Consider the following 9,464-nt stretch of genomic DNA (forward strand, 5'->3'; position numbering starts at 1 on the left):
CCTTGCAAGTCCCATAAGGAGCCGCCCGACTTGACCTTGAATTATGCTTGTGCTGCCCAGGGATCCGCTCGGCCTGATGGTGAGATGCCCGGATTGAGGCTTGGGACGCCCGACCTGAGCTCGGGTCGCCCGGATTGGGTGAATCAGCATCACTTCTTCTTCTTCTTTTGACTGCCTAAGGATCAGTGGGGATCGTTGAGGGGTCGTAGGGTTATTCATCATTGCCAGTTCTACTTGATTTATTTACTTAGACCTTTGGTGGTGGTCTCCTATTAGATGCTTGGTCATTAGATGCACTCCATTTAGCTCCACTTTGCTCCATAAATGCAAGGCTAGCAATCCTCTCCTACCAAGGACACAAAACCTCAAAGAATATGCAAAGTAAGGAACTAAAGATAAGAAATGACCCTAATAAGTACTAGAAAGCATAGGAACGAGGCTAGTTCGGGGACAAAATGTGCACAAATATGAGTCACATCACAAGGCCACCAACAACGAAGCCGAATACGAAGCCCTCATCTTAGGACTACAGTTAGCCTTGGACCTACGAGTCAGTCACATAGAAGTATACAGTGATTCCCAACTTATTGTAAACCATGTGAATGACTTTTATGTAGCCAGCGATTCCAAAATGGTAGCCTACTTGAAAGTGGCGAAGGATCTCAAACTTCATTTCAGTACCTTCTTCATCAAGCAGGTACCTAGAGATCAGAATGCTGATGCAGATGCCTTGACAACACTAGGGGCAACATTAAAGCTCGGGGTAATCTCTACAGTCCTCATTATACATGTATTAGAACCAGCTGTCTACCAGCAGGAACACGATGTAAAAGACCCACACACGTACTCCCAGTGGACACACGAAGCGGGGGTAATGTGGACCTCATCAGCCCATGATGAAACTCCAGATTGGCGGCAGCCTTTCCACGTCTGGTTACAAAATGATGTACTCCATGCCGATAAAAAGAAAGTCAGGAGTTTCAAGATGAAAGCCTTCAGGTTTGTACTGATTGACAACATACTGTTCAGAAAGTCACTAGCAGGGCCATACCTGTGCTGCCTGAGCAATCTGGTGGCACATGCTGTTATGTATGACATACACAACGGGGAATGTGGAAATCATGTAGGGGGTAGGAGCCTATCCAATAAAGCACCCAGACAAGGGTACTTCTGGCCAACCATGCGTAAGGATGCAATGGAGTACGTAAAGAAATGTGACGCATGCCAAAGACACGCACCAGTTAGCCATCAGCCGGCTGAGCCCATGCACTCCATAATATCACCGTCGCCCTTCATGAAATGGGGAATGGACATTGTGGGACCACTGCCTCGTGCCTCAGGAAATAGGGTCTACATGCTTACCATGACAGACTATTTCTCCAAGTGGATAGAGGCGGAGGCGTTCCATCAAGTCCATGAGCGGCACGTAATCTCTTACATCAAGCGGAACAGCATATGCAGATTTGGCATTCCTTAAGAAATAATATGTGACAATGGTGCACAATTTGTGTCTAACAGAACATAAGCCTTTTCTGCCAGGTGGAACATCGCACTGTTCAAATCTACCCCCAGGAATCCTCAGTCAAACGGACAGGCGGAATCCAGTAATAAAATTGTCATGGAGAACCTGAAAAAGAGACTGGAGGAAATAGGGGTAGATGGGCTGATGAGCTTCCCCTTGTACTTTGGTCTGACAGAACCACCCCCAAAGTGGCCACAGGACAAACACCGTTCAGTCTAATGTACGGAGCTGAAGCCGTGATCCCTTCTGAAGTGCGAGTACCAATGCATAGGTACGGTTGCATAACAGAAGATAGGAATCAGGTGGAGATGGCCAGCAACCTGGACACTGTGGACGAACTAAGAACCATCGCTCAGATCAGAATTGCAGCCTACAAACAAACGGCTGCCAGGAGCTACAACCGAAATGTAAGGGTCAGAACTTTATAAGTGGGAGACCTGGTGTTCAGGAAAGTGTCCCAAAAAACCATGAACCAGCAGGTAGGAAAATTTGCCTACAATTGGGAAGGACCGTACCAGGTAGAAAGCGTGGTGGGTAAGGAGCATACAAACTCATGACTATGGAAGGGCAACTCATACATAAGCCCTAGAACATTACTCACCTGAAGGAGTACTACATTTAGGTTCCAGCTGCTGAACTACAAAAGTCTTACCCTCAGAAGGTACATAACTTTACGCACAATAAATTTTGAACTTTTGCTATTAGCGCCTGAACTAATCTCTTACAATGAAACAATGTTCATCTGAAGGGGTACAACGCCCAGAATCCACCCGCTGGAACCTCAGTCCTATTTCTCAGTAGGTACGACAGGAGAAGTGGAAAGTTATGGCACCAACTTCTTATTTATTCGCATGAACAGGTATCACGTTGTTGCCTTTTGCAGCTCCACAGAAGGAACATTATCTACCCAACATGGCATCTCGTTCAGAACGTACGTGTTAGCCACCTTGGATCTGTTAGGTACAGCTAAAGGGGCAACAACTTAAAACACGCTCTCAAATTCTTCCCAAACACTTTAAGTTCTTATTTTTTCCACCCTCGAGTGTTATCTGTTAACAGGTAGCGCTAAGGGAATAAAACATAGGAGTCACATCTTTAAAGTTTCTTGCAAAAAGGGCCCAGATTAAGTATTGTTTTAAATTTTTGGTTGTACTATTTGAAGGAGTACAGTTTTTATTCCTGGAACAATTTCCTTTTTAATCCACTCCCATTTGCGATATTCATTTTCTTTTTTTTTAGGATTTTTGAGAAGTCTTTAAGTTGGAAATTAATCCCAACAGTCTGAAAGAAAAAAGGACTAACAAAATATTCCTCCGGTAGGACGAAGATGGTGCGCGTGAATGGACACGGACCCGAGCCTCCTGAAATGACTGAAGACCCCACGACCACCAAAGTCACCCCAACAAAACAGTAAGCTGGCCAACATACAATGCATGCATGACAAACAAACCACAGTATGCACAGTAAGTACATAACACAGAAAACACTTAAATATTACTGGCCCCCAAAAGGGAGCAAGAGAAAAGTAAAAAAATTGTTCAAAAAAAAAAAACAAAGCCAAACGACAAACATGGCTAAGGCCAAAAATCAACAAATGACAATTAACTAGAGGGCATTCCCTCGTCTAATCAGCCTGATCTGGAACAGGCACCTCATCAGGAACAGAAGCAACAGACTCAGGGACGTCTTCCTCCACCTGCACCACCTATTCAGTAGGAACATCCCCCCCCCCAGCTAGAGCCACTTCCTCCTCCGCCATCAGGTAATCGATGATGCTAAAATCAGGCTGAACACGGAAGGTCTCAGCAAACTGCCTCTCCTCCTCTGCCAAATTCCAAGTGGTGTGCGTACCGGCTTGGAACTCCCGCATACGCTAGATCTTGGACTCCCAGGCAGCATACAGCAGGGCATCCAGAAGCAGCTTCTTCAAGGTCTGCACCTGACCCTCAGCAGTAGCACGGTTATCGGCCAGAGAGGAATTGGAGCTCTGTGCCTTCACCAGTTGGGTTTGAGTTTGTGCCAACTGTGAATGGGCAGTGTTCTTCTCCTCGGCAACAGTAGAGAGCTTAGCCTCCATATCAGCAACCCGCTGGTTGAGGTTGTTCACCTCGCCCATCAGACGAAGAACCTCTTTGCGGATAAACAGGTTTAGCTGAAGACTCTACCAGAATAGAAAATAGATATGAGCAGTCACCTCAGCAAGAACAAACAACAAGATACAGAGACAGATGTACTTCCAGCGAAGGAAGTTTCTACTGAGATGTCCAGCATCTCAGGCATAGGCTTGGTACTCAATTTCTGGGTCGTGACAGGGAGTAGGAACTATTCCAGTTGAGGCTAGAGAGGAATACCAGCCTCACCACTATATCCACGAGGGAAACGGAGGAGAGTCGTAGAGTTGGGCAGAGGCGCCCTGGGATGCACCGAGGTCAAAGGAGGAACAAACTTCTTCTTTGGAGCGGGTTGAGAGGAGGAGGAGCCAAGCTTCCTTTTCTTCAGTTCCATTGCAAAGTCAGCACTGAAAGGGGCTTTACCTAAGAAAAGCGGTTATCACACCAGTCACATAAAGTAAAACAAACACAAAAGACAGAAAGAACAACAGAAAAATGTCTCACCAGATGACATCGAGGGTTCCTTCTCAGATTCCTTTTCTGGGTTGGAGGGAGTCTCTTCTTCTTCTTCTTCTTCTTCTTCGCCTTCTTCTTCGCGAGGCTCCTGGTCCTCTTCTTCCTCTTCGTCTACCTTAAGCGGATGAGAGGAAGAACCAGTGGTCTGCAAAACAAGGAGGGCAGGAAAAGTTCTAGCTTGGAGAGGAAGACTGAGGAGCCTAGTCACCACAGTAAGATCTTTGGTAGGTTCTAGTTACACCAAGTCTGCAAGAAAAAGCTAGTAAGAATAGTGAGATCAAAAGGAAGAACGAGTACATTGACAATAGTAGTTACCTTCAACAGGAACCCACTTATCGAACAAATAATTAGGGGTAGGGGAGACTGTGTCGATTTTGACAAAGATGTAGCGCTTGAACCAGCCCTCATCCCTCACTTTGGGAGGAAGAATCACGCCCGAGTTCATCTTATTACAAGATCTAAGGGTCACTTGGCCATGCTTGACGGATATGTAGGTATACATCGCCGCCAGATCACCAAAAGTCTGAACTAAATTAAAGTCTTCATCCAGAATGCACAGCGAAACCATCACGGGCTATGCATGTGGTTTAAGCTGACACATCGCCAGCTTATTGTAGGACAGCACCTGCTAAACCAGAGAAGGAAGGGGGAACGAGAAACCCATATGAGATGGATACTCATTGTTTTAGCAGGATTTCTCACAGGGACAAAGTCCTGCCAGGGATGTAATTGCAGGGCAATCTAACTCAAAATAACTAAGCCTGACTAGTACAATTGACAAAGTATATAATGAATAATAAAGTAAGACACAAAGATTTATACGTGGAAAAACCCTGGGAATAATGGAAAAAACCAAGGGCACCAAGCCCGGAGGGATTATTACTATGATTTTGGGAATGCGTATGTCAGGCTAGGAATAGAGTATGATTGTTTAATAATAATGCTATGGTGGTTTATGATTACAAAGATGAGAGTAAAAATGCGAGTGAGTAAGTGATCCTTTCGTCTTTCTTCTCCTTGTTATTTATAGTGGCATTCTCTCCTTTCCAACGGTCCTTTCCAAGCCGTTTATGACTTTCCTAGTAAATAGGCCTCGTGCCCTATTTACCCGGGAGTGGTTGGTTGACTCCTCAGATTGGCAGCTTTTGTCTCTGCTAGGTTGACTGCTCAATATTTGTTGTGGGTTTTGTTGAATAAGTGTAGATACCCAGTATCTGCTGAGACTTCGACAAACATCCGATGATTATCGGACTACAACATGTTTTGGAATCGCGGCGTTTGATCAACAGTTCGTGTACAACTTTACGTCGGAAAACCTAAAACGATTTCGAAAATAAAATATTTCAAAAATACCTGGAGCATTTAATGCACGACGACGGGGTCGCAATGACACTAACTAGAGTCAAAACCGACACCGGACCAAAAACCGACTCAAAAATTCAAATCTCGACTCCAACAAAGAGACAAACCGAGTCAACCACCAAAAACAAAACATTTCAAACCTTCTACCTTAAGTTTTCCCGGATTCATGTTTGGTCAAGTACCAAACATGTGACTACAAAACCTAGGATAGAACAGATCATGATTGCGTTTATTGTGAAAGTGACAAGACAACTCGAAGAACCGCGACGTGGCTCGCGCCTCTTTGAGCAGCCCAGGTGGCCACGTCGCTCAAAACTCACACAACCACTCATTTCGCTATAAATACCCCTCAAATGTCCGCCCTCTCTTTTCTCCCTTAAAATTCTCGACTCGACTTCTTAAGTCACATTCCGACGCGTATTTATGACCTACCGATCGTAAATACAAGCCTTACACATTGTTTGGTACCGTCATCGTGCATTAAATCACTTGACCGACCATTTCGACCACTACACCATCACTAATATTAAAACACTTTTTTACTTACCAAAACGGTTTTAAACCGAGTTTTTTCCGACCAAACGAGTTGTTGCACTTACGTCGGTCACTCGCCATTACCAAACATGTAAGTATGACGGTGTAAAAATCCTATTTTATTATGTTTCCATTTGTTTCATGACTATAACATGATAAAACATGCATAAAATGAACCAAAACACGGGATAAACGAGCCAAAACTGAGTTTTGGTCTAAGGCAGAAACCCCTTAGGTTGCAGGCTTTCCCGCGCCTAAATGGGGTCTCCAAACCAGAACTCAACCGTGTTTCTCTCGTTTTTCCCCTTTAATTCATCCTCATATTTATAATCAGTCTTTACTATTTCGAATATTTTTTAATCTATTTCATGTTATTTATTTTAACCATAAAACATTTTTCACCCTTGGTTCCTCATACCATGACGGTTAAATCCGTGTGTCGGTGATAATATTTGGTTAATGACATTTAAAAGGTATTTTAAAACCTTTTATTTCATTTCTTTACATTTCTAAAAATAAACATATTAGTCCCCAACACAAAGTCATCCTTGGTTCTACATACCATTCCGGATTTTAACCCGGGTACGATGATGAGTATCGACTAATTACATTCAAACGAACTTAAAACAATTAGTTCATAATTATTTTCAAAACTATTCATGTCAAGTTTGTCAAATCGAACTCGACACCGAATATTATCAAAATAATGATGATTATTCAAGTCTAGTTCTTCAAATCAACAAATGCGGTCTAAACGACCCTTTTAAATCAAATCGGGTTCAAATACCCATCTTTTAACACGTTTTATAACGTTTTCTAAAAAGTCAGAACACGACGCATAAACCGTGGTCTAACCCGCGCCTAAACAGGCCCTCCATTTCTCATTTTCAGAACCAGGAAGGGGCCCCTTATACCGTCGGCTGTCTCGCGCCTCATGTAGCCGTCTAGTACAGGACCTGTTCCCTTTTCCAGCATGATTCTAGGACGATCCCGACTCCGGTTAACTCGGATATAGGACGGATCAGATGACTATCGGTTCATTCAAAACTACATTTGCAAAATGCCTTACTAAGACAAATGGATCATGTTATGCACCATAAACCTAATACGGTAAATGGATGTTTAATTTCCGTCTCACATGCAAATCAATCATTAATCAACCTTGACATCTTATTCATGCATTTAAACCGTTTTATCAACTTTTGCATTCAACCAACCAAGATCGATCAGTAGAGGCCGCTAACGCGGGCGAGATTGGGTGTCTGATTAAAGGAGTTCCCAATACATACCTTCACCACTTACTCAGAAACTTTGGATAGTGGACGACCTTATCCAGTGCGTACGAGAGTCATTCTAGAGATAGGATGCTAAAGAGGGACGATTTCCTTATCTTTAGTACCTATGTCAAACACTGCTTTGTGCTTTGATTTGACCGAGGTATAAAGTGGAATTCGAACGGGTTCCAAGCATCCCACAAATGCTTGGTGGCGACTCCGAACATCTCTAATCGTTTCGAGACCCTTACCGAGACGAAACCGACCGATCTAAAACGATCCGATCGAAAGCATTTTTTTACGCCGCCGAGCGTGGCTTTCAAAAGACCGCTGGATGTCCACAGATTGGACTGGCGTGCAGGTGGCCCGTGACAACGGACCGGTAGATGGACCCCCAAATCCACGGACCGAGACGTGGCCCATGTCCACAGATTGGCGACTCCGCTGGGGATAACTAGGACACTTACGTCTTTGTGATCCCTAGATGGTGAGACTCGAATGAGGTCTTGGTTGGAATGCATTATTTGATATTACGGTCACGGTCAGGTTCCTTGTCCGGGCCCACAACCTAACCCTTTTCGACCAATTGGCTCTTCTCGTCGGCGTGAGTTTTTCTCATCCCCGCGTTTCGAATCCCGATTGAGTCAAGCATACCATTGATGTTACACATTTCTGTTTCGTCAAGGAGCTTTCATCACTTTCGAGCACGAGGCTAGGGCACCTTCCTTACATATTTTGTTTGGATTGGTATCTCTCTCGCAAATCGGGGTTTGATTGCTTGGTGTGTAACCCACCCTTTTAAGCCAAAACCCGTGTCAGCATAATGCATAATATAATGAACTGTGAGTGCTTATGTGCTACTTGATCATAAGTCCTTCCGTGTCATTTTCAAAACTTTCAAAATCACCTTTTTGCGCCGTTATAATGGCCGTTTCAAACCTCGGTCTTTCGCCGACCGTTGCACGCCTTTCTAGGCCGTCGTAATGACGATTTTGAAACCCGGTTTTTATAACCATTTCAACACGCCTTTCTAGGCCGTCGTAATGACGATTTTCAAACCCGGTTTTTATAACCATTTCAACAAGCCTTCTAGGCCGTCGTAATGACGATTTTCAAACCCAGTTTTTATAACCATTTCAACACGCCTTTCTAGGCCATCGTAATGACGATTTTCAAACCCGGTTTTTATAACCATTTCAACACGCCTTTCTAGGCCGTCGTAATGGCGATTTTCAAAACCGGTTTTTATAACCATTTCAACACGCCTTTCCAGGCCGTCGTAATGACAATTTTCAAACTTTGTTTTCTACAACCATTTTAAAATCACTTTTTTACGCCGTTATAACCGCCGCGTCTAGACACGGATTTTAACCCGTTTCGCGCCGACAATGGCTCTTTCAAAACTCGAGAAAATCACACACCCTTTTCTCGAGACACTTTCGAGATCCCGAGGACCATACACCGTCCCCAAGACCTCTTCAAACATTTCAAACCCGATTTTCAAAACATACAATTTTTAATTTCAAAAACCGTCTTGGGAAACGATGCACTGTTTTCCGAGCCGATTCAAACTCAAAATGTCTTTTGCAAATAAACTTAAGACAACCCTTTCAACTGACCGACTTTCGGAGATCTCTATCTTCGGAAGCCGTCCATAAAGCGACAAATGAATCTTTTTGAAAATTTCTATTTTCGAAAACTTCAGTCCACCATTCCAATTCCACCTCGTGTCTATCGAGACAAAGAAAACGTACTTATGGGTCTTTACTTATGAGTCGTCTCACCACAAGACCCGTCCAATGGTGTCACGCCGTTATGTTGGACCCGTGTCAAAGGTTCGGTCAACACCGTCACGTCATAAATCGAGTCAGCACCGAGGGACCACACACGGTCACCCTCGTCTTGTTGAGTCCGATCTTTGTCTCGTCCTTTGAAATGTCTGCGTTTAGTCTTTGAACCGTGTCAGATTGAGTTGTAATGTGAGCCGTTTTTCTACCTCAGAGCCATGGCCCTGTTTTCAGCTTCATGCAACAACAATGATAACAACAGAGATGTCACGACTAATCAGCTAGCCAACCTGCTTACCGCTCTTATGGTCACCTTGGATCGCGTCGAGACCCGTATCGACGCCCTAGATAACAAGGA

At 44.0% G+C, this 9,464-nt stretch overlaps 1 protein-coding gene across 1 annotated transcript; it reads left to right on the forward strand.

Moving 5' to 3' along the window:
• The first annotated feature begins 631 nt into the window (after window positions 1-631).
• Window positions 632-1,950, forward strand: LOC141602160 (uncharacterized). Its single transcript, XM_074422466.1, has 3 exons — window positions 632-1,426; window positions 1,540-1,604; window positions 1,698-1,950. The coding sequence occupies exons 1-3, from the start codon at window positions 632-634 to the stop codon at window positions 1,948-1,950; spliced, it is 1,113 nt and encodes a 370-aa protein (XP_074278567.1).
• The last annotated feature ends 7,514 nt before the right edge of the window (window positions 1,951-9,464 follow it).

This window comes from Silene latifolia, chromosome 9, assembly GCF_048544455.1.
Source record: "Silene latifolia isolate original U9 population chromosome 9, ASM4854445v1, whole genome shotgun sequence".
In the NCBI taxonomy this organism is placed as follows: domain Eukaryota; kingdom Viridiplantae; phylum Streptophyta; class Magnoliopsida; order Caryophyllales; family Caryophyllaceae; genus Silene; species Silene latifolia.